The sequence below is a fragment of the Ctenopharyngodon idella genome, chromosome 1 (assembly GCF_019924925.1).
Source record: "Ctenopharyngodon idella isolate HZGC_01 chromosome 1, HZGC01, whole genome shotgun sequence".
Classification (NCBI taxonomy): Eukaryota; Metazoa; Chordata; class Actinopteri; order Cypriniformes; family Xenocyprididae; genus Ctenopharyngodon; species Ctenopharyngodon idella.
Genome location: NC_067220.1, coordinates 27462388 through 27488510, shown reverse-complemented (window position 1 = coordinate 27488510; position 26123 = coordinate 27462388). Strand labels below are relative to the sequence as shown.

General features: G+C 41.2%; 1 protein-coding gene across 17 annotated transcripts in view; it reads left to right on the top strand.

Annotated features, from left to right (window-relative positions):
• Positions 1 to 26123, top strand: part of rims1b (regulating synaptic membrane exocytosis 1b) — a 102832-nt gene that overhangs the window by 61396 nt on the left and 15313 nt on the right. For 5 of the 17 annotated variants that reach the window (XR_007930678.1, XM_051897502.1, XM_051897563.1 and 2 more), the window contains 9 exons: positions 3059 to 3115; positions 7553 to 7706; positions 9117 to 9230; positions 9706 to 9768; positions 12720 to 12809; positions 13418 to 13501; positions 13755 to 13868; positions 18946 to 19052; positions 19315 to 19353. Coding sequence is in view for 16 of the 17 variants with exons in the window: in XM_051897502.1 (XP_051753462.1) it covers positions 3059 to 3115; positions 7553 to 7706; positions 9117 to 9230; positions 9706 to 9768; positions 12720 to 12809; positions 13418 to 13501; positions 13755 to 13868; positions 18946 to 19052; positions 19315 to 19353 (822 nt within the window). In the remaining variant the exon portion in view is untranslated. The remainder of the gene's footprint in view (positions 1 to 3058; positions 3116 to 7552; positions 7707 to 9116; positions 9231 to 9705; positions 9769 to 12719; positions 12810 to 13417; positions 13502 to 13754; positions 13869 to 18945; positions 19053 to 19314; positions 19354 to 26123) is intronic. The other 12 variants (XM_051897512.1, XM_051897548.1, XM_051897556.1 and 9 more) reach the window with 12 other exon arrangements.

Below are 26123 nucleotides of genomic sequence, written 5' to 3'. Positions count from 1 at the left end.
CTGAGGGGATGGAGGTAGACAAGCAGATGGTTGATTCGGCAGAGCAGTTTCCTTAAATCTGCCGCATTTGAAGAGCTGCTCGAGGTTATTGCTCAAGCAGTGGCCAAGTTAAAGATCAGTTGGCCAAATGAGAAGTAAGCGGTCATTCGTTCCAAGCCATCGCTCACTTCTTCACCTCAGCTAGAGTGCACCTTCCCTGCCGCCATTGTTGCGTTCTTCCCTGACCTCCACACTGAGATGTTGAAGTCATCAAAGAACCCATATTCATCCCACGTACATACCCAGGCCACCTTGACATATACTACGGTGGTCAGGATGCGCGAGTGTGGGTATGGGGCAATGCCTAACGTGGAAGAGACACTTGTGGGCTATCTCTCCCCTGCGAGTGCAAATGGGCACATAGAAAGATTACCCCTCCCAGAGAGAGATGCTGGGTTTTACAGTTGGTACTTGTTAGGATCTAAAAAGGACTGGGGGTTGCATCCGTTTTTAGATCTGCAGGACCTGAACCGTACTCTTCGGACATACAGGTTCAAGACGTCAAACTCATCATGTCACAAATTCAATCAGAGGATGAGTTTGTGACAATAGATCTAAAAGATGCATATTTCTACTAGAGCTGCCCTCGACTAAAGATTTTTCTAGTCGACTAGTAGTTGTTCATTTAAGCGGTTAGTCGACTAATTGCGCGTTTATATTTATAAACCATATAAATCATAATGAAGACTTTAACCACCTATATAATACATAGCTTAATCCGTGCTCAAGTGCACTCATAAAGCTTGCCACGGCAGCACGGCATTGAGCACGGCTCGCCCACATAAACCGTCTGGTACTCAGGTTAAACCTCAAAAAGAGTGTGCTTTCTCCAAAACAGAGAATCACTTTTCTACGGGTAGTGTGGGATTTGACCACAGTGCAGGCATATCTGCATGTGTAGATTCGATCCTAACCACCATAAGAGACGTCAGGCTAGGCCAGGAGCTTTCAGTTCTATAAGTGCAGAGATTGCTAGGTCTCATGGCAGCAGTGGCCAACATTATTCCATTGGGCCTGCTGTACATGAGACTGTTCCAGTTCTGACTCAAGAGCAGGTGTTTTCATCCTCTGAATCATCTTTCCAGGGTTGTAAGGGTCACGCACTGTGAGCTACTTGCTCTTCAGCTGTGGAAGAGGCCATAGCTCCTGAACAAGGGCTGGGCACTTGGGCTGTGTTGTCTCTCGAGTTCCCATTGCATCAACACCATGACGCAGCATCAAAGTTCCACTTCAAAGGGGAGTTTTTGGGTTATGTAACCCGGTTCCCAGAGAAGGGAATGAGATGCTGTGTCAAGTTGCCACACCTATGTTACACCTGTGCGTCGTTTTTAGACAATTAGAATCTGACAATTAGAATTGTCTTTTTTAGACAATTTAGAATTTATAGCCATATGTTCGGCCAATCAGATTGGCGTGTTTAGACACGTGCTTAAGACACCGGCTTACACAGGAGCATTCCCATAGCGTCAATGCCATGATGCAGCGTCTCGTTCCCTTCACAGGGAACCGGGTTGCATACATAACCCCAGTTTTAGAAGATTTCCTAAGTAGCAAAAACCAAAAAAAAAAAAAAAAAAAAAGTTGTGCAAATTGTTTCCTTTATTTACATGGTTTCAAATTGGTCAATATTATGTGCTTCATTTAATGTTTTCTATGAGAAATGTATATGTCATGGAGAGCAAAGTTCTTGTTTTCCTAATCTACTAACAACATCACAATCATGAAATAGTCTAACTAATATATATTTTTTTAACAGTTTTTTTGTTAGTTTGTTTTATTCATAGTTTTTGTCAACATTTTTGTTGATGAGAATTAAAATTAAATTTATTACTTTAAACACGTATCAACATTTAACAAAAGAAACAGTTTTGTAAAAACTTGATCTCCTGAAATATTATTATAACTAGTGTAATACAATGTTGTGAATTCTTCAGTTATTCATTTTACACATTATAAATAGGTTTTATTGCATTGTTACAGAAAGAGCATTTGGGTGAGTTAATTAAGCACTTCAGTTTACTGGTGTTCATTGTTTATCCCGCGAAGCTCAAGCGGGACAATACCCAGCATGATTGGATTATTTGAAACAATCATATTATTTCAAGATTTTTCTTCATCTAAAAAAATGTGCTTTGTCAATATCTTGCTGTGCTATTTGTTTTCTTGTCATATTTTTGTTAAAAGTTTATCTTAAAAAACATTTAATTATCGTCATTATGCATATTTTCTGCCTTGTCTTTGTAGTCTCATAATCAAAAAACACTTTGTTAATGAACATTTCCATCAGCAATGTTGTTGACAAGATTAAAAATGCAGCTAACTGATAATTTTAAGTACAGGAACAAAGGCATCCTGAAATCACAGAACAAGAAGATACTAAACATGAAAACAAAATCAGCAACTGCAGTATAAATAAATCAAGCAAATACTCAAACAATGCAACCATATTAATTACTAAGGGTAAGAAGACAAAAAAAAAAAAAAAAAAAAAATCAGACCTATTTTAACCCCCCAAATGAATTGCATTAATTCAACTTAATATATTGTTTAACAGTACATCATAATAGAAAAACTGCATCAAGATCCATTACTTAAATTTCTGAAAGTTATTAAAGTGCCCCTAGACTGAAGACAGAGACTAAATCCTTTATCGGAGTGTTTCAGAAACTGTAAAAGATGATTCTGCAATGTATACTATGAGAAAATTACAGTTTTTTTTTTTTTTTTTTTTTTTTTTTTGTCCTTTGACACATGTAAACCTATTGTAGGAAACCTTCAAAACAAAATTAGTAACACTTAAAATAGCATAACTGGGGCAATTTAAAACGGCAAAAAAACAAAAACAAAAAACAAACGAACAAAATCTTAAAAAATGATTTTTTGTACACTATAAAGGAAAATAAGACTTGAATAGATTTGAATGTAGGTTATAATGCAGTTATAATACATGTTTTTATGTTCAGCAGTTGAATTGTATGCTGTGTATGTGTGTGTGTGTGTGTGTGTGTGTGTGTCTCAGGATCTCATCGCATCATTGAAACAGATTATGATGATGGTATAACAGTAGTGTCCTCAGGTGGGTGGGGGCAATGATTACTCTGTTCGAAGAGTAGAAACCCAACACAGGGTGAGAGAGAAAGCTAATGTCACTTAATATTACTGCAGAGGTGTACTGTAGTGAATACAGCTGTTTTTTTTTTGTTTGTTTTTTTTTTACTCTTCTTCCAAGCCTTTTAGTTGTACAGAAGCCCATTAGTTGAATATGATTCTTAATTGGCACATAGATAAAAGAATAAGATGAACAAGTGTGTTGCTTTGTTAGTGTTAGAATTGCTGTGTTAGAATAGAATGGATTATAAAGAAGGTTGTGTTAGTTTTTGAAGTACAGAATACAGTCTCTCTCCTCCTATGCTGGGCTATACTGTAGAGTTTTAATGTGAACCACAGAAACACCTCACATGAATTGTGCATGAACACTGTAGAGGAATGACTCTGTAAGTCAATCACTCTCTATAAAAACATACTTTTATTACCTTCATAAGACCTTCATTAATTTTGTTGTCAAGCTGCAATAGCAAGAGGTTAAAAAGTGATTATAAGATTGCATTACAGCATGTAACAGGATTAATATGGGTCTTATGACAATGGATGTCACCTCTGTTGCATGCCTGTAGAAAAGCTTGCTATAGAATTTAGAGCATAAAAGAAGAATATGCTGTGGCTGATATTTTAAATTGTTTTATACTATGTTTCATGCATATTTTTAACATAAGAGCACTGCAAGTTGTCAGACCTGCAGTTATGGAGGTAGATTTGTAGTTAATCTCCAAATAAATAGATTATGATCCACAAATAAATGTAAAGATATTCACAAAAAATAATCGTATGCACAAATGAATAGAATGAGATCCACAAATATATGTTTGGAGTATCACAAAAATTAATTACATTCACAAATAAATAAAAAGAGATTTGCTAATAAAAAAAACATATTCACAAATATGTTTTTATGTCACAAGCACAACTCTGCCTGCATTTTTTTGTGAATCACCACCTGTACATTTGTGAATTGCTTTCTGTGCATTTGTGGATCGCTGCACGTATTTGTGGATCTCTTTCTGCGCATTTGTGAATCACCTCGTGCATTTGTGGATTCTGGAACAATTCTAGCGTCAGGACTGCAGACAAATCCACAAATAGGTCGACTCCATCCACCGACTACTCAAACCAATCAGATAACGGCCACGTTGCGCTGACCAATCGCAGCACATTCTCGCTACAACCAATCACGTTTTTCTTTACAATCGGGGGCGGGAATTGAGCTGAAGCTATTTGTGTGATAAAAACACCCCATTTACAAAATGTAACAGACTTTATTGTGATTAATCTTTTAATTTGTTTTGTACATATTTTTGTGGGTGTAATTATATATAAGGTCTGCATTATCCGTCTTGCACAGAGGGACTCTCTTATTTTTACAGGTATTATGGTCTGAGTGTTACTGATCACTGCAGTAATGAACAAGAGAACGTGTCGTGCACATTATTGCGGTTCATCTGTGTTTTCTTACGGATAGAAAGTTTACCAGTTTGTTAAGCAACCCTGAAAAGGCATCAGCTCTTACAGTGATTATCTGGAGTTAAAAACGTACATTTCATGGTAGCTAATGTACAATAAAACTTCATGAAACTCATCAGTAAAGTTTCAGCCATCATTCGGACGGGGTCCGCTACACAAAAGATTTTTGGAGTATATTCTTTATATTACCATCAGGATCAGTGAATCGGGAAAAAGGCTATGCACGAATTATGATCATTCACAGATCCCCGGCTATAACACCTCTACCTGACGCAAGCAACGTGGCATGGCGCGATGCAACAAATAAGGCATTATAATCATTATAAACAAATGGATTACATTATTAGTGTCCATGTACATTCAGCTATACTGTCTACAAGTGGCATGGTGAGAAACGACGAGTCAGTGGCAGTAAACAGATGTCCCGTTCAACTTGCACATGTATAATACCAAATATGAGCCTGAACGAGCATCAGTGATAACAGTACGAGCCTCGGCATCACTATGGTTTTGGATCATGCAAATAAAGAGGTTGCAATGCTGAAAAATACATTTTTTGTATTTATTTTGGATGCTGTAAATAACTTTTACAATAAAAAACTAATAAGTCTGATTCATCTGAAATATTTGCGTGATCAAGTGTTTGACTGTTGGACATTTTATTTTTAACTGAAATGCATAATCTATAGGCTATGTAATTCAATAACCTGTCACATTTAAAAAGTCTATATCTTCTCTACAAACAATGGTAACGTTAAAACGTTTAATTAATGTTTAAACTATTATTTAAGGGCCTGTTAATGTTTAATAGCTGGTTTGCTGCTCATATCCTTCCGTGTTTGATTGATAAACTGGCAAACTCGCATGTTTATCACAAGGTTAAATCCAGTTAGATAAGTTAATAGCTAATTATTGAGGCTTTCTGTTCAATCTTGAATAACGTGATGCTTCCATAACGCATCTGTATCCAATATACCTTTGTTGTTCAGAGAGTGCAGAGAGCACTGTTTCTCTGGCATTTTTAAATGGCGCATAAAATATAATAGTTTATCTAATTGGCTTGAGTAGTCGGTGGGTGGAGTCGACCTATTTGTGGATTCGTCTGCAGTCCTGACTCTAGAATTGTTCCAGAATCCACAAATGCGCGAGGTGATTCAGAAATGCGCAGAAAGAGATCCACAAATGCGCGCAGCGATCCACAAATGCACAGAAAGCAATTCACAAATGTACAGGTGGTGATTCACAAATAAATGAAGGCAGAGTTGTGCTTGTGACATAAAAACCTATTTGTGAATATGTTTTTTTATTAGCAAATTTCTTATTTATTTGTGAATTTAATTAATTTTTGTGAAACTCCTAACATATATTTGTGGACCTCATTCTATTCATTTGTGCATACGATTATTTTTTGTGAATATCTTTACATTTATTTGTGGATCATAATCTATTTATTTGGAATTTTGCTACAGTTCTACTCCCATATGCAGTAAACACTGTATATTGTTCTTAAACTGTAAATTTATCTTGGATATCCAAGATAAAATCATTGATTGTTTTCTGGGCAATCTATGTGATTGACATTCTGCTATAGAGTTGCACCAGTATCATTTTAATAGTCAATTTCAATACTGAGGGGTTAATAATGAGACATCTTTTGACATTTATGTTAATTATCTATGCAGTGATATTTAGTGCAATGTTTATTTACATGCTTACGTCTACAGTGCAGATATTTGAGTGCTTTCCATTTAAATTCTGTTTATTAATTAAAACTGTACTTGTTCAGTGTTAGTGCTTTGATGAGCAATCATAAAAAATGTATATCAGATGCATGAGTCATGAATTCTCAAAAACTCTGTAGCACTCAATGATTAAATTGGGCCTTATTCTAATTTTCTTTCAACTTTGAATGGGAGACAATTTATTTCCTTTCCAAATCTACATTTTAATGTAACTGCATGTTATAAATGTAAGTCAGATTTCTCTTACAAAGAGCATCAATTCCTGACAACAACTCAATCTTCCTCTCCAGTTCTAAATGTTAGATTGTACTATAATACATTCGCTTCACAGATATTTTTATAAGTGAACTGTAGCAGAGGAATCTATATGTGTTTCAGTGAAAATTATACAGAAATGATACATACGCTTTTTAGGTCTAGTTAATGCTTTGTTTCACATCATGATTTGATGGATTGGGTTAGCCTAATTAAAGCTCTTAATCCCTGTGGTTGTAACCAGCAAATCCTTTATCAATTTTACTGTAGCATTATCTTTAGTTGTTTACAGTTGAATTCTGGGAAATTAATTTATAACATTGATACTGATTGCAAGTACTTTTGGGATGTTATTTGCTTACCGTTGTGCATGAAGCCTTTGTGTATCTCTCATTTGTTTTTTACTGGTTAATTGCTGGTTAAATGCCAGTGGATTTTAACTGCTATCTCAAGAAATACAAAAAAAAAAAAAAAAAAAAAAAGAGAGAGAGAGAGAGAGAGAGAGAGAGAGAGAAGCAAATGTTTATGGAGACATGGGAGAAATGGAGAAATGTTAAAGGACATGGTGATGGTAAAAATATTCATGAGAACACAAAAAGAAAAAAATTCATGCACCACATATAGTTAACTCTGTCTTTGAATAACATTAAAGTAATACGTAAAACCAATTGATTGTGAAAATAAACACATAAGGTGACAAAATCAGATGAACCTTTTAAGTTTTTTTTTTTTTTTTTTTGCTTGTTTTCTTTCTAGCATGTGTAGAGCAGTAGCGGTTGTGCTGGAACCTCAGCACAATCCTTTGGCATGAATTGTTGTAGTAGTTTTAGAAATGTGAATGTGGGTGTGTTATTATCACTTTCTGATGTCCCTGCAGAAGGTTTCTGTATTGTTTTGACTGGAATAAGTCCGTGACACAAAATGTATTTGTATTAAAGCAGCAGAGAGGAACTCCAGAGACAGAGAGAGGTCAAGTACGCTGACCGTACCTGAAAGACAGGCGGCCATACAGCATCGCTCGCGGTCAGTATCCCCGCACAGAGAGGACCAATGTAGAGCCCGGTCACGACCTGCACATGTCCCTATGCAGAGGTGAGCCACATCATTTGGACACCACATATTTACATGTTTAACAAATTCAACCTAACTGACCACTAACTGGGGACACTTAATATTCAGCAATATTACTGTTTTGACTGCACTGACACTATTGGATGAGAACTCAACTTAGCTGGGGTGCGTTTCCCAACTAACATCGCATGTTCCATCGTTACTAACATAGTTCAACGATTTGGTGTTTCCCGAAACCATAGTTCAAACGAATATTCGCAAACTGCATCACAAACTTGTGTGGTTGGAACGACAGCTCTCGAGCTGTGGTTAGAAGCATAGTTTCTTTTTTTTATGAAATGTGGACTTAATAAATCGTTATCTTGAGCAAAATAAGCAAGCTGACATTAAGTACAATATATATCTTTTATTTCAAATATATACAAATGTCATTTACATATTTTAGTTTGTCAAGAGATTTTAAGCACCGTTTTTGAAGAGTGCGCATGTGCGTACGTGCTCTGGTACGTAAGAACGAGCATATGATTGAATCTGGAAATAAAGCAAAATAACTGAGAAAAATTAGAATTACTCCTCAGATGCCATCTCCGTAATTCATAGCAAAAAATCTAGCATTAATTTGATCTCAAACGGATTCATTTAAAGAAGTTATTACTCCACCACCTGCGGGATATCATTCACCAACGTGGTTGAACGACAGATTTGCAACAGTACGGTTTCGGGAAACAGTCGTGACTAGCTAGTTGATTTGTTCAACGATGCGTCGTACTATGTTTATGAAGCAGCGAGTTATATCGTTGTACAGGAAACACACCCCTGAATGATGAAATCACTGTTTTCTGCAGAGCTGCTTTTTAGCTGAATTGAAATCATTTCATAATTGATGAACTTTACATAGTTATTGAACCGAAACGAAAGAACACTGAACTGATTTCAACTAAATAATGACTGTTTACTATTGTCATTTTAGAGCTGCTTTACAGCAGAAATGAATTCTGTTTGCATCACTGAATCGTTATTTTCCTGTTTATCACTGTAAAGCTGCTTTGAAACGGTCTGTATTTTATAAAGCGCTGTATAAATAAAAGTGACTTGACCACTCATAACAACAATTAACACTGAACATACCTTTACTATTGCTCTATTATTATATATTATAATTAGTAATTAAATTAAAAAACATGGTTGGAAACAAATGTTGCAATAATGAAAACATTTTTACAGTGTTCATGTGTTTCACATGTGTACAGACACAGATTAGAGCCCATTCATGCACGCATTTTCATGCAGAGGACATAGGCTACTTGCTTTCATAAGTGTTATATTGTAAGAATATTATGCTGGAGGTGATATAGCTGTGTGAAGTGTCTTGCCCTCTAGAGGATGATTTATGTGTGCTGTACAACTCATCACCCTTCATCCTCTCATCAGGAGTCTGGATGAGATCCACAAAAACCGTCATCATTCCTACTCTCCCTCTCGTTACCATGACTCCCACCAGGAACATCGCTCCGGAGATTCTGACTATGAATATTCAGAAGACAGGTATTGCTATTTTAGTGCTTAATGCTCCAAATGCATATATAAAAATGTGTGTGTGTGTGTTTGTGGAAAACATTGTAGCACTCTACATTGATTTGTGTTTCTTTATTAAGTGTATGCTTTAGCTATATTGAACTGTATAATTGTATTCAAACCTAGATATTTTACTATTATTGATAAGTATAGCATCAAGAACATTGAATGTTTTAGAAACGGAGTTTGACTTGATTTTCATATTGTGTCAACAAAATTTTTTATGCTATTACTTTACTAAATACTAATACTACTAATATGACTAACAGCCATAGTTTTTAGTTAATTCCCATTAATAATAGTAAAAAATATTGCTAAATACATGTCTATTATTTTCTACACATTTTTTTCTTTTTTTCTTTTTTTTTCTTCACCATCCTCTTACTTTTCTTTTATGTTTGGTTGTCAAATTGTCAATGTGTCACCATCACCATGGCAACCTCAGCGAGGTCCTGGAGATGCACAGATCAATCCGAGGTGGGAGTGCTGAGTGCCTGCATACAAACAGGTAAAAATCCAGAGCTGTGAATCAAACCCTCACTGTAAGCTGCCACTCTGAGTTACCTGTATCCCAGAATCCCTTGCATTTCTATGTTCATTTTTAATACTTATTTCTTGACAATTTTAGAGCATACAGATTATTTGGCAAAGACATATAATCAAGCAAATGAGGATTTAGTGCAATACTTATTTATTTTGTGCCTGATTCAAGGATCTTTGTTTATTTTTTCCTTTTAAGAATTTCCATGAAATCTCTAATAATTTAACTTTTCATTCGTTCTCTATGCCTGCTGTGTTTTTGTGTTTGCTTGAGTAATAATTTTCATTTTTTTTTTTTGCTGTTTTTTTTTTGGTGCCTGCTTGTTTGTGCTAATGTAATAAGGAAATTAGCTAGGCACTGTAACACACTTCCCCCAAAGATGCCATTGTTAGTGAATGGTATACATAAAGATATTTACAGGTAAGCTGATTGAAACTAACTGAGTATCAATGTTGTGCTTGAGCAAATTACCATTCTGTTAGTGAAGCCTTCCAGACCCTTTCAGTAATGCTAATTGTACCTCTGCCTACTGTGATTTGTGTGCCGTTTTAGTCATTACAGACATTGCCCCCCCACCCCCCTTTTTTTCATTGTGCTGTATCTCTGTACTGTAGTTAAAAATGTGTTCCTTTAAAAGTGACTGTGTGTATGATATTGTTTTTTTGAAAAATTTGTAAGAAAAAAAGCAAATTAACTACCATGCACCCAAAAATGAAAATTATGTAATTTATTGCTCACCCTCATGTCGTTCTACACCTGTAAGACCTTCGTTCATCTTTGGAACACAAATTAAGATATTTTTGATGAAATACCGATGACTCAGTGAGGCCTCTATTGCCAGCAAGATAATTAACACTTTCAGATGCTCAGAAGGGTACTAAAAACATATTTAAAACAGTTCATGTGAGTACAGTGGTTCAACTTTAATATTATAAAGCAACTAGAATACTTTTTGTGCGCCAAAAAAACGAAATATCGACTTTTCAACAATATCTAGTGATGGCCGATTTCAAATCACTGCTTCGAAGCTTTACAAATCTTTTGTTTCTAATCAGTGGTCCGGAGCGCCAAAGTCACATGATTTCAGTAAATGAGGCTTCACTACCTCATAAGTGTTTTGCAATTTCAATAGTTCACGTGACTCTGGCGGTTTGATAAGTGATCCAAACCACTGATTCGAAACAAAAGAATATTTCATGAATTACAATATTTTCATATCATGACCCAAATATCAATATAACATTGTACACTGAAGTTGGCAACTCCAATCACAGCGATAGACTCTAGGTCATACACTATATAGACAAAAGTATTGGGACACCAACAGGGACTGTAATGACATCACTTTCTAAATACATAGATATTTATATGGAGTTGCCCCCCACCACCATTTTCATCTATAACAGCTTCCACACTTCCCCAAAATTTTGGAGTGTATCTGTGGGAATTTTTGCCCATTCATCCAGAGCATTTGTGAGGTCAGGCACTGATGTTGGACGAGAGTACCGGGCTCACAATCTCCGTTCCACTTCATCCCAAAGGTGTTCGATGAGGTTGAGGTCAGGGCTCCGTGCAGGCGAGTTAAGTTCTTCCAAAACAAACTCATCCAGACATGGACAATGGGGCACAGTCATGTTTGAATAGAAAAGGGCCTTTCTCAAATTATTCCCACAAATTTGGAAGCATAGCATTGTCCAAAATGTCTTGGTATGCTGAAGAATTAGGATTTCCCTTCACTAGAAGTAAGGGCCAACCCCTGAAAAACAGCCCCATACCATTATCCCTCCTCCACCAAACTTTACAACTTGCATCATTGGACTCCAGCACCACTCCATCCAACGCTTGGCATTGTACTTGGTGATGTGAGACTTGCATGAATCTGCTCGGCCATGGGAACCTATTCCATGAAGCTCCCACCACACAATTTTTGTGCTGATATTAATGCCAGTGGAAGTTTGGAACTCATCAGCTATGGGATCAGCAGAGCATTGGCAACTTTTACACACCATGTGGCTCAGCACTCGGTGACCCCGCTCTGTGACTTTATGTGGTCTTCTGCTTCATGGCTGATGTTCCTAAATGCTTTCACTTTCGAATAATAGCCTCCCACTTACAGATGACCATGAAATATCTGGCAGGAATGAAGTTTCACAAACTGACTGCAAAGGTGGCAACCTATCACAGTACAATGCTTGAATTCTTCAAGTGAATTCTGAAGTGAACAAAGCTTGAGCTCTTCAGAACAACCCAGTTTTCCAAAAATCGTTGTAAATGCAGACTGCATAATTTTATACACCTGTGGCAATGATTGAAAATCCTCAATTCAGTAATTAAGAGGTGTGTCCCAATACTTTGTCCATATAGTGTATCTTAAAATGAGAGCATCAGTAATTTACCTTCTTGTGATGTTCGCATATAAAAAGCCAAGCCCCTATCTTCTTTTACTTCAGTTTTAGTTTATTTTTACTTTCTTTTTGTGGCTGTTATGCATGCTTTTGTTTATTTCTTTATTTCTTCCTATGCTAAGCTCTACCCTCCCTGCATGCTTAAAGAACAAACCGTCACGGCGAACAGAGAGGGATGGAGTTATCCCTCTTAGTGCCATTCCACAGCGTGTTCTCAGGTTCACAGATGAGGTCAGCTCTGGGTAAGGGGACAGTGCTCAGCTGACTAAATCCAAACAAGATAACTGTACAATCAATAGGTAGTGAGGAGCAGTAGTGAGCAATTAAAATCTTTTGTGTGGTGCTGGAAAATATTTCAGTATTTACATGTATGCCTGAGAAATAATAGCAACAAGCAACTATCATAATAGTAATCTGTATGATACTGATTATTCTTTCTTTCTTTCTTTCTTTCTTTCTTTCTTTCTTTCTTTCTTTCTTTCTTTCTTTCTTTCTTTCTTTCTTTCTTTCCAGTGATCTTCAGCCTTCATTAGACAGAGTAAGAAGTGCCAGCACAACTTGTTTAAGACCAGAGTCAAGCTTCCACTCACCTGAACGAGAAAGGTATGTGAAAGCAAAGGGGAATCCAGTATACTGTTACAAGTATACTATTCTTACTCCACAACCAAACTGTGCCATGGCACATTGTCTGTGTAATGTTTCAAAAACATTTCAAAAGTTTGGGGTCAGTGAGGCACTTACTTTTTTACATACAAAAAAAAAAAAAAATAATAATAATAATAAAATAATAATAATAAAAAAATAATAATAATATGAGTAATATTTGTTGAGCAGCAACTCAGCATTTTAGAATGATAATTTAGTAATGATGTTGAAAATTCAGCTTTACAATCACAGCTTTACCATCACATTTTTTAAATATATTGAAATAAAAAAGTATAATAATATTTCACAATATTACTGTTTTACTTTATTTCTGATTAAATAAATGCAATTTGGTGAGGATAACAGATTGACGATTAAAAAATCTTACTGACACCAAACTTTTAAACTGTAGTGTTCTTCAGCATTCTGCAATCTCAGCCTTTAACTGTTTTGGTTAAATCAGAGATCCACCATCCTGGCCTTGAACTCCATAGTATCTTTACATTTAGCTGTTACATTCCTCCTTTTGTTTTTGTTTTTTCCACACTGTTTGTTTTCTGGATCAGTCATTTTCCATCTCAAAGGCATTCTGGCAATTTGGATAGGCCAAGCTGTCAGATAGCCAACAAGAAAACCATTGATGGTGACAGGTAAGATCTCATAATAAACCTTTAAACATATTTTTTTATCACCTCTTTTTTTATTATTATTATTATTTTTAATCTATTTCAGCTTATTCACTAGTTTTACCTTTGTAATTGGTTTACCCTTTCAGTTTTTTTCACTTTTTTTTTTTTTTTTTTTTTGCTTGTCTGATTATCTCATTATATAATTTACCTTTGTTTGTTTGTTTGTTTGTTTGTTTTGTTTGTCCTTGGCCTTCTTTGCTGTGGCTGTGTTTAGACTTCAGCCCACCTCTATCCTGAGGGGCAGCAGGAGGAGGAGAGAGCCTCCCCTCAAGCCCTTTGGCCAGACAAGCTTAGGGGGTTCCTGCCCTAACTCCCCACGAGCTGACAGGTGCATGCTGGGAGCCCCTCAGAACTTGATTTATCTGCTTTAGTTTGTGCACTTCTGGTTATTATGATGTCGTACAAAGTCTGTTTCTTAAAAATGTTATCGGCATGAATTTTAATTTGTTTAACTGATAACATTTAAATCTCAAAGGTGCACCAGGTGATTATTTGTTATTTTGTTTTGCTGGCTGTTACAACAGTGTTCTTGAACTTGATAGAAACCCCTACCAGCAAAAACGTCTCAGGTTACGCATGTAACCATGGTTCCCTGAGAACAGGGAACGAGATGCTGCGTCGAAACACTAGGAGAACGACGCCACGTGAACTGGTGTCTGAAACACTTATCAAATCACGGCAATATCATATTGACTGGAAACAGCCCATGACATCATAAAGGTGTGACCCAAAAGTATATAAGGGATGCCTAGATAACATGTCATCTACTTATTGTCTGAAGGGACTGTATGCAGGCAGGCCCCTCAGCATTGCTGGAAGATGCAGCGTCTCTTTCCTTGTTCTCAGGGAACCATGGTTACATGCATAAACTGAGACGTTCCCTTTCGAAAGGGAACTTGCGCGTGTCAAAACCCTAGGGGAATGATATACCCACACCGCAATCCTGAGGGGAGTGCATGTCAATGCATGGCAGTGACAACTGTCAAAATCAAGCAGTTTCAAATGAAATGCCAGACCCACTCTCCCTACTGGTACACAACTGGGTTGTCAGTGACAGCACTCAAGTCACTATAAGCCTCAAAGAGGCCTCCATAAATAACACATGAAGGTCTGCCAAGGCCGCTCAAAGGCCTGGAACCAACAACTTCAAAAGAAGGGGTTCCTTTAAGGGTGTGTGGCTAGGGGGCCCGAAGGAACCCCAGCCAGTCACTTCTCAGGGGAACAAAGTCAACCCTGAATGCCACCAGGAAGGCTGACCTGGTTTCTAGCTCTATTAGTAACCTAGTCTGCCAACAACCTGTCCGTTTCCTCAGAAACAGAGTTTCTAGATACATAAGTCTCACAAAGGGGCATCCAGAAAGAGGAAATGCAAGAGGGCAGAAGACCAACTCAGACCAGATCTTAGAGATGGGCATCCTAGAAAGCAGAACTCAGTGAAGTGCTATCGACCCTTGCAAGTGAGGGGAGGAGAGTACAAGCTTGACCTATAAGGTCGACCAGGCTATAGGCTAGAATACGAAGGTGAACTAGATTAGCCAAGCCAGCTACACGTAGTAACGTGCGGCCTCAGGGGGGCCAGAAAGGCCAACCACCTGACAGCAAGACCTTGCTGACCGATACCCAACTGCTGGGGACTCACATCAGGGAAGCCTACAGCGGCCAACCACCTGGTATCGAGTCTTAACTGGCAGAGAAGTACCCACACTGTGGGGAATTCGTCTTCAGAGGGGCCCACTAAGGCCAAACATCTCGATGGCAAAAGTTCACTGGCTGAATGTAGTCATTACAGCCGCCATGCACCCACTTATTGGGAGCTGGCTCTCAGGGAGGCCTGCTGAGGCCAGCTACCTGATAGCAAGTCTAGCTAGCTGTCCAAAGCCTGCAAAACTCGGGCTCGCCCACAGGGAGGCCTGTTAATTCTCAGAGAGGCCTGCTAAGGCCAACAAACAGAACAAGCATTCGCTAGCTGCCAGATACCCACACTGCTGGGGACTCGCCCTCAGAGAAGCCTGCTAAGGTCTACTATCTGAAGCAAATCTATGCACGTCTACCAGAGAACCCATTACTGCTGGGGACTAGCCTCCAGGGCGGCCTACTAGGGTCAGCTGCCTGGTAGCCAGTTCTATGTGGCTAAATACCGCTCCCACACTGTTGGGGCTCACCTTCGGAGAGGCCTGCTAAGGCCATCTATCTGATAGCAAGTCGTTGCTATCTGCCAAGTACTCAAATGCTGGGGATTCACTCACAGGGAGGCCTATCAAGGCCTGCTACCTGCCAGCAAACATCTGCTAGCTGTCACAAACTAAAAGTGCTGGTGACTCGCTCACAGGGAGGCCTGCTAAGGCCTACTATCTGAAGGCAATCAAAATAGCTACCAAAAACCCATTTACTGTGGGCTGCTAACAGGGAGGCCTGCTAAGGCCAGCTACCTGACAGCGCATCTGCTGGCTGTTAAGAGCGCAACATGGTGGAGATGCACTCTGAAGGGAGGCCTGCTAAGGCCAACTACCTTATAGCAAGTCTAGTAGCAGAGATAGACTGTTTAAACAGTGCCTAAGGACCTATCACATCACCAATAAGCAGTGTACTCAGTAACAACTCTTTTTACCCTTTAAGTAAGGGGAGTACAAACTTACACCATCATGCCCTGGTGGAGGTCCCCTAGGGCCTACTACTCCAGGAGAACACGGGCGTCAGCTCGTGGCAATGCTTGGGCTGCAAGGAAGCTTACTAAATGACCAGACCGCAGTGAAGGTCAAAACGCTGCTCGACCTGACCCATGATGCAGGGCAGTTAAAAAACAGAGCTAAAAGTGAAGCACTCATAACACATTGTGTAACAAGGGAGTACCATCCGCATGACCCTGAGAAAGCTACAGGGTGGAGGCCTACCATAGAGACTCAATCATGACAGAAATGATATCTGTACTCGGCCCTTGGGGAATGGGGGCCTTTCATCAAAAAAGCCACCCATAATCAACCCAAAGCTTGAACGTTCGTTCAGCGGGCTTAAGAGAGAGCCTAGCTAGGCCCTAACAGTAACTAGTAACCACAGCAAAGAGCATACTATTCACCAAGTGAAAAGGGGCCTAAACCACCTATTCTGCCTCTACACCAACCTGCATTATGCCCCAATGCAGAAGGGGGCGGGCCTTGGCCAGACGACTCTTTATTGAGAGGAGGCCAGCACTAGGGATGCAAAAGGGAATCTACACTCACCTAATGAAGGGTCAGGGGCAAGAATGCTTAGCAGACCACCTCAACAATTCCTAGCGCTTAGCCTAGGTCAGCTGTCAGGGCAGTCTTGGTAAGGGCCAGCCCAAGATCATAGGTCTACCTGGCGCTCCTCAGAGCGGCCTCAACAGAACAACTCTCACAGAAGAGAGGAGGCATAATCTCTCAATCTGACACCGCTAAGGTGGCTGATCTTTCCCTTTAAAGCCTTAGCTATCCTAATTAGAATTAAGAGGAGTGACACTGACGCTACTTTTAACATATCCAAAGTCAAAGTGCTTGTCTCTTTGCTTACAAAACAGCCCTCCAAACCTTGTAGGAGAGGAGACAAACTACTCTACCCTGAGGTGGCTATCAAGGCGGCCTGAAGAGGTCCAGCCTGCAACAGAGCAGCGGCCTCAAAACCACTCTCAAGTGAGAGGAGACCAGCTCACTAGCTGTTAAAGAGAACATAAAAGAGCGGTGGTCTCACCAAAGAACATACAATAAGCAAAACCAGCACACTCACCTAAGAAGACCCAAATGGTACTTCTCTCTCTCTAAAAATCGTTCTAGCCAACCTACAGGGAACTTCAGGGCCCTAATTATTCACAATAGATTAAATAAAAAATTCCTTCCTAATTTTAGATGAATGCCCACGCACATCCTACACAGGGAACAGCAGTCTACAAAGAAATACATTAGTATTTAAATAGTTTAAAAGACCTGGAACAGTTCAACCTGTGGCCACAGGGTAGCGACCTACCAACATGGAAAATGTGGGGTCTACCACCCTTACAAGCCTGAAAGGGCCTTTTCACTATTGGCCCAGCCACAGGCCTGATGTAAGAAGAACGGAGAGGGTAGTTCTAATCACCCTTGGAGTGAGGAGATCCATCGATGACGCTGACCGCGTTTTTGATGGATCACATCCCTCAGCCTTCTAGCCCTGTCATCAGCCCTTGGGCCGGGACGGGCCAGGTCCAGTCTGTCTGGATGAGGACTCAGACCTTAGCAGTATGCACGTGTTGAGTGCCGCTGAGCGCGCCTTCGCCTCTCTGAACTTTTCCATCACCGCCTCGACGGAGGAGCCGAAAAATTCAGAGGGCAAAACCAGCACATTGAGGAGAAAGCCCTTGGTCTATAAGTCCCTCAGCAGGTCAGCCTGGTACGCCTGCAACACAGCCATCGTGTGCAAAGCAGCACCAGCCTGACCCGCTTACCTTGTATGCCCTGCCATTTAAGCGAGATATCACTTTAAGGGGCTTAGATGGCAGAGTTGTCAGTGTCGATGTCCGCCCAGAAAATGAGATGGTTAGCAAACCCTCTCATCAGTCAGTGGCATCGACACATACCCATATTTCTTCCACAAACCCTACACAGGGAACAGTGGTCTACAAAGAAAATTCTTTAGTATTTAAATAGTAACCAAGACCTAAAAACAAGTTCAAACTGCGGCCACATGGTGGCGACTTAACACCATGGAAAACGTGAGGTCTACCACCCTTTCAAGCCTTTTTTTTTTTTTTTTTAATATGGGTTCTTCTATGCCCCCTCAACCTCAGTATGCAGGTCAGGAAGGAATGAAAGGCTCACTGGAGCTGAAGAGAGAAACCGGTCGTCATTCTTTTTTATCGCGCGCAGTCTCTCTCCGTTCCATAATCTCCAACAGCTCAGCATATGCGGGACAGGGTGGCTGAGAGCATCCTCTCCCAGCAGTTCTGTCTCACGAGCCGCAGAACCGCTCGAGAGGTCCACGCCCCTCTCAAAATGTTTGGCAAGCTCCATCTGGCAACCTCATGATCTGAGTTTCCACTCTGCCTCAGCACGAGCGCGACCAGAACCACCAGGTTCAGTCATTTAGTGTATGATGCTGATGTTTTCACTGTAACCATTTTTAAAGTCATTTTTAAAGTTTTTTTTTTTTTTTAATCTGTTCAGATTTTAAAAGTTGTGTAGTGTATTCCAGCATTTAAAGTAAAACATTTTGACACAAAAATAGACACAGTTATCAGTGCACCTTTAACAATAACAACAACAAAAAATGAATAATTTCTCCATCAAATGTTTTATTGTTCCGTAACAACATAGTGTATTACAATGAAACGTAATCTTTCAATCATATTATAAAATTTGTGTTCATCTTCAAGTTGTTTTTCTCCTGTATTTTTGACGAAAAATCTCTCTTTCCAGAGAACTTCCACATGGTGGACATTATTCCCCAGCAGGGACCACGTCATTAGGGCGCAGAGGCAGGCAACTGCCACAACTCCCTGCAAAGAGCAGCAGTATAGAGCAAGGTAAGCAATTCTCTCTCTCTCTCTCCCTCTAAATACTCACAAAGTTAGACAGAAATGCTATTACCATTCCAAATCACAACCCAAACCCATAAATCTCTCCCAGTACCAATGGCCTTTATAAATGGCAGATAATTTCATGACTCCTCTGTCCATAGCCTTTTTTCATGTGCTCAACAAGATCACGCATGTTGATCTTTCTGCCTTACTTCTTTCTGTCTCTTCTCATGCCATTTCTCATTCCTTCAACCCCATCTTCACAAAGAACATGTCAACAGTAAACCTGAGGAGAAACCTAAGTCAGGTATCTCATTCCATTCTCTGCATTTTGCCCTAAAATTAATCACTTGCTTGTCTAGTAGTACTGAGCAATAATAATTTTTACTCAGCTGTATATTCCTTGTTCATACAAGCCCACAACTCCACTATATTTGGAAAATTGTAGCTCTTCCAATTAGGTTAACTGCTGGTCAACCAGCCACTTTGTTACAAAAACAGACTGACCATCTTTATCGGGTTTGTTCCTGGTCCAAGATGATTTACCAGCTTGAACCATCTAATGACCCGCTTGGACCAGTTAGAAACCAGCTACAGTACCACTGTTCCAAAATGCAGATACCACCTTAAGGCAAGACACCACCAGGTGAATAGAGTTAACATAAATAACTAATAGATACCTGTTAGGGTTCTGTCACTTCGGTCTGGTTTATTCTTGTTTGACACTCCTACTATCTTGTCATCGTGAGCGTGCTGTTCCGAGTTCGCTCAGGCCGTACGCTATCCTGTCCACATGAGCTGTTTTGTGTGTGGAGCGAGGTGCTCAGATCCTGGCACTTAGTCTATTTTGGTTTCGGTTCTGTGTCAGGGTTCGGGCAGTCATGTTCCACGTGTTTGTCTTTTGTTGTGAGCGCATGTGATGAACATTCATTCATTCTTGTGAGCTCTGGTCTTGTTGTGTGAGCGTGCGGTTTCAAGTTCGCTCGGGCCGTATGCTCTTCTGTAAATGTGTATTGCTGTGTTCCATAAAGAAAACGGTTCGTGTTTATATCAGCCACATGCTTTTAAGTTGTCATGTTTTGTCTTGTGCTGTGTAGCATGCATGTTTGTCATTGGCCACACGCTTTCATGTTATCATGTTTTGTGTGGACACGCAGTCGGTAAGAGCTCTCATTGGCTGCGTGTTTGTGTCATGTTTTGTTTGAGCACATGGCTTGTGATTGTGTTCACTGGCCATGTGCTCTTGTTTTTTTGTCTTGTTTGGTGTGAGCACGTCTTGTCATATTTGTTTCTTTGTGCCATGTGCTCTTCTGTCTATTTTCTAACCCCGCCCTTTTTGTTATCTGATTATTGGTTCATTTGCACCACCTGTCCTACCTCGTTACCTGCTTTGTTTGCTCTCCCTATTCTCCTTGTGTTTGCAGTCCTGTGGCAGATCGTTGTTGTATATGGACCTTGTTTACCTGCTTCCTGTTGTTTCCTGCCTTGTCCTGTCCCACCGTGCCTTGCCATGCCTTGACCAGCCAGTCATATTTTCCCCCATGGGGTAGTTTTTGTTTGTTTTGTTTTATTTTGTTTTTTGATTTAATAAAAGCCCATCTCTGCATTCTTGAGTCCTCGCCTTATCCCTTCACCCCAAACCGTGACAGAACGATCTGCCCAACATGAGGACTCAGTGGAAAAAGGGCTTGCTTCATTTACCAGCCTCCACTGCCTGCAGCCCCCTCTACCTACGCATGCTTTAGGTCAAAGCATTGAGTTCCCTCCTTCAACGGGGAACTGACCTGAGGGATTTCACCCTGAAGTTCAGGAATGAGGCACAGGGGCTGGGTTACAATGACGCGGCTCTCAAGGACTTATTTAATTATGCCCTTGAGGGGTTTGTGGAGCTCCTTGCCTACAGTGGGAGGAAGCCAGCACTGCAGTAAGAGGTGCCCTTTCGTATGGTGCACACCCTTCCTCCTTCAGAGTGTGTGACCTCCAGTTGTCTAACCACCTCCCGCCGAAGGAGGAGGAGAAACAACCATGCTGCAGCTCATTTGGAGGCGACCGTAGACGTGGCTGTAGATGCTGCAGCTCCCGCAGAAGCGGCCACAGATGCTGCTGCTTCTCCAGAGGCACCTGTAGACGCTGAGACCACTGCAGCACTCCATGAGGAGTGGGCTGCCGTCTATCGTCCTTGCAAGCGCAGGAGAAGGAGGGCTCCTGTTGCTCCCCCAAGTCCAGAGGTTTTGGAGTACCCAACTTTGGTGGTCCCAAGTCTGGTGGTCCTGGAGGACCTGAGTTCAGTGGACTATAATCCAGTGGTCCTGGAGGACCTAACTCCGGTGGACCCAATTCTGGTGGTCTTGGAGGTCCCAAGTCCGGTGGTCCTGGAGGACCCTACTCCGGGTGTCCTTGAGCTCCCTGTCATGGCCACAGAGGCCGTCCCTGAGCAGCCCGCCCACTTTCCTTGTCTGTCCTGTTACGGTCAAAGAGGCGGCCCTCTCCCTGTACATTGCCGCTGTTATGTGTGTCTGGGGCTCCTCTCTGTTGGCTGCCTTGCCTCCAGACTCTCCTGAGCTACCCATTTTCCCTAGCTGCCTGCCCATTTGGCCCTGCCCAATCTCCTTGCACCACCCTGGCCCTCAGCCAAGACTCCACACACAGCGGAGCCTTGCTGTTCCGTCTCTCCGTCTCCACCCTGGCCCTCTGCCAGGACTCCAGACCCACCGGAGCCCACCTGGTCTGTCCCTCCAGCTCCACCCTGGCACTCTGCCAGGACTCCAGACCCTCCTGATCTTCCCTGTCTCAACCTCCCGTCCCTTCCTGGACATCAGCCTTTTTGGGCTGTCCCTCCGGCACTGGCTTTACCCCCCTCCCTCCCTCCCTGCCCTTCTTGTCTCTGTAATTTGATCCTCACGCTATCTTGTGTTGTCATGTATGCCTTGTGGTGTCATGTTGGTGCGTGTATGCCTTTTGTTTTTTGTGTTGGTGTGTCTGTCTTGTGTTGTCATGTGATGTTTCTGTATTGTGCTCAGTGTTCCTCATTAGGGACACCAGGTGGCGTCCCTTTTGTGTCAGAGTTCTGTCACTTCAGTCTGGTTTATTCTTGTTGGGTGATAGAGCTCTGACGCTCCTACTGTCTTGTCATTGTGAGTGTGCGGTTCCGAGTTCGCTCGGGGCATATGCTTTCCCATCCACGTGAGTTGTTTTGTGTGTGGAGCGTAATGTTCGGATCCTGGCACTTCAGTCTAGTTGGTTTCCATTCTGTGTCAGGGTTCAGGTATACATACTCCATGTGTTTGTCTTCTGTTGTGAGTGCATGGGATGAGCATTCGCTTATTCTTGTGCACTCTTGTCTTGTTGTGTGAGCATGCAGTTTCAAGTTCTCTTGGGCCATATGCTCTTCTGTCTGCATGTTGTTGTGTTCTGTGTAGCACGCGGTTCGTGTTTATATCGGCCGAATGCTTTCTTGCTGTCTTGTGCTGTGTAGCACTGGCTCATTGGCCGCATGCTTTCATGTTGTCATGTGAGACCTGATGAACACAGTCGGTGAGACCTGATGAGCACATGGCTTGTGATTGTGTTAAGTGGCCATGTGCTCTTTTTTTGTCTTGTTTTTTGTGAGCACATTGCTTGTCATGTTTGTTGCATTCTTTGCATTATTGAGTCCCCGCCTCATCCCTTCACCCCAAACTATGACAATATCACTATACTTCCCCAGTTAATTAATCACAGTACAATAAGCCATTACATTTTGTATTAAAGATTTTCTGAAATGTTATGTTTAAATATGCAAATGAGGCATTATCTTAATCTGCATGCATTTCCAGAACAGAAATCCGAACATTGGATGAAGCCAGGTTCAAAAGTTCTTGTTTAATTTTATTGACATATTAGAGTTAAAAGTTTACAGAGGGGTTTTTGGGCATATCTTTTTTATCATTCCATAAATCAGAAAATTCTGTCAACAGCCAGAAAAAAAGTCTTGGTTACTTAAGTAACCCGGTTCCCTGAGAAGCAACATTCTTTGGGAGACCTGTTGAGAGAGCTTTAGGGTGGAGAGCCACATCAGTTCTACATCCTTATGCTCTCTATCACCGATCATCACAGGGATGTGACTGCCCAACCTCTTCTGAGGCCAAAAAACTTCACTGTTGAACCTCTAGCCGATAAACAGGTCTCTTAGAACTAGTCAACATATGACATCCAACTATTACCTCTAGTATGAACCAGAGGAGCTACTGAGAGATTGAAGCGCCTTAGCACTCTCATACCACTCCCTACCAAGTAGCACTTATTAGCTGATGGATCCTACAGTTCTAGCAAACAACAGAGTGTGGGTCGCTAACTGTCACTAAGTCCACCTTTATGCTCTGTCCCAATACTGCTCATGAACCGTTAGGAAGTGTGTTAACATAGCCCCCCACTATGTCCACACTATCACCTCCAGGTATAGACAGGAGGGGCAACAAATGAAGGAGTGAAACACGGAAGCTGAAAGCTCATTCTCCTTGCTGTACTACCAATCCATATAAGGAAACAGATTGATGCAGCCTCCAACTAGGAGGGAAGTGCTAAAATGCTAAAAATACCATTTCCAATATGAATGTGATTTACCAAGAAGCATATTGATACTTCTCTAAGCCCCAATGCCATAGAAGGCGACAGAAGAGGAAGTGGGATGCTATGCGGTATTGCCCACTCGACCTGTCCCGTCTAGCCTATTTGACATGATCACATAGGGAGCACATAGCTAACACCTTTGCACTCCTGGTACCAGAGGTGGATGGATGACCAATGAGGATGTGGGACGCAAGTTGCGGTATTGTTCATCATCCACTTTTATCACAGCCAAACTGGTATAGAAGGAGTATATTGCTACTACCTCTAAATTCCCGGGACTAGGTATAACAGACAGATAAAGGCGTGGGACACGAGCAGCGGAATTGCACATCTTTCCCTTTTCTGTTCATATGAAATTTGAAGGATACTGAAACTGCCTCTATTTCCGGTTCACTGGAGGGTACCAGATGACAGAGTGAGACGCAATAGCGTGAAATGCCCGATCTCTTCATCTAAGTCTGCTTTTTATGTGCCACCAGGGAGGCACATCAATATCGACTCCATACTCCTAGTACTAGAACAGGCGACAGATGAAAAAGTGATGTGCAATCTTTCAAATTCACTTCACTACCGCATTCATCATCCACTTTTATCACAGCCAAACTGGTATAGAAGGAGTATATTGCTACTACCTCTAAATTCCCGGGACTAGGTATAACAGACAGATAAAGGCGTGGGACACGAGCAGCGGAATTGCACATCTTTCCCTTTTCTGTTCATATGAAATTTGAAGGATACTGAAACTGCCTCTATTTCCGGTTCACTGGAGGGTACCAGATGACAGAGTGAGACGCAATAGCGTGAAATGCCCGATCTCTTCATCTAAGTCTGCTTTTTATGTGCCACCAGGGAGGCACATCAATATCGACTCCATACTCCTAGTACTAGAACAGGCGACAGATGAAAAAGTGATGTGCAATCTTTCAAATTCACTTCACTACCGCATCGCCCATCCTGCACTAGGAAGGGCAGCAGGTAGAAGAGTGGGATGAAACAGCATTAGAGCCCAAACTCTACACCTGCAACACCCAATACACAGGGGAAGCATGTCCACATCATCTCCAAAGTGCAAGCTAATGAAGAGACAAATAACAATCACTCTACCTCCTCTACAACAGTCTAGCTTTACTGCTAAAGAGACATACAGATGAAAGACCTGTGTTCAAGGTCTTGAAAGACAAAGGGGCAGGGTGCTAACAGCAAAAAACCCGCTAAACTATATGTTTGCAGTTCTTCCTCTTTAATAACAGAGGGAACACATTCTATAGATAGAAAAGTGGGTCACAAATGTGAACACGCCAACTTTGCTAAAGACTGTGATTACAGGGGAAACATATTTATCACTGTAAACCAGAGGCAATCAACTGAAAAAGTGGAGCAAATGTGCAGCCACTTATTTCATATAAAGGCAACTGCGCTTTCCAGGCTCAGGGAAGGATGATACCTGAGCCAATGCTACTGCAATAGTCTGATTGTCATCCAAGAAGTGAACAGTCATGATAGATATTATTCCTCAATCCCCTAGCTCAGTGCTGGAGAGAGCTTATGCTTCTACTTCTCCAAAAATCGTGTTCAATATAGGTCGCATGAGGACCAACTCCTGAGAAGCCAAAAAAAGGACCCTAAGGGTTTGGTTTTCTTTGCCTCTTGGCTGAAATGACTTCTTTTAGATCTTCCTTTGGCTTCTTGTGAGGCCGCCATCTCCAGCTAGGGTCAGCAACAGGGTCAGAAGAGGGGGATGTAGGACCTCGACTGTGGCAGAAGATGTGGTGCATATGTGTCCTGAGATACTCCCTCACCCAGGTCGAGATCCTTTAGTAGGTCGGCTTGGTAGGCTTGCAGGCATCGACATGGTGTGCAAAGCTCCATATTGAGTTAGCTCAGCTAACTCAACCTGTGACCCCCACGATCAAAGCAGTGGCAGGACACAATCCACAGGGCGCAAACTCCTGGCTTCCATCCCCCTTGAAAAGAACCAGGTGGGAGTGGAGATTTTTCACTGTGAAGTGGTCACAGTGAGTACAACCAGCCCCCTTGAGGGCTGACTGAGTGTGCTCCGCTCCAAGACATATAACATACAAATCGTGAGAATCATCTGTTATATATCTTTGACATGGCATGGCACATGTCCTAAATGCACTAGACATGGTGTTTTCTTTCTCCTAACCACAAACACAGAGAATCTTCACATGCAAAGACAAACAAACAGCTTTCTAAAGGCAAAGAAGCTGATGACTAGGCTCCTTTATATACCCTGCAGGCACACCTGTGGCTTAATTTGGCTGCGGTAGCCAATCAAGTAACTTATGCGCTTCAGACACCGGCTCACACGGAGTGTTCCCATAGCGTAACTCCATTACGCAGTTTGAAAGGGAGCTTTCAGCATATAGAAAGGAATAAAACTGGAACTTTTGTTGTATGTACTGTAAGTGCTACTGAAGTCAAAATTTCTGGCTCAATTTTTTTTTT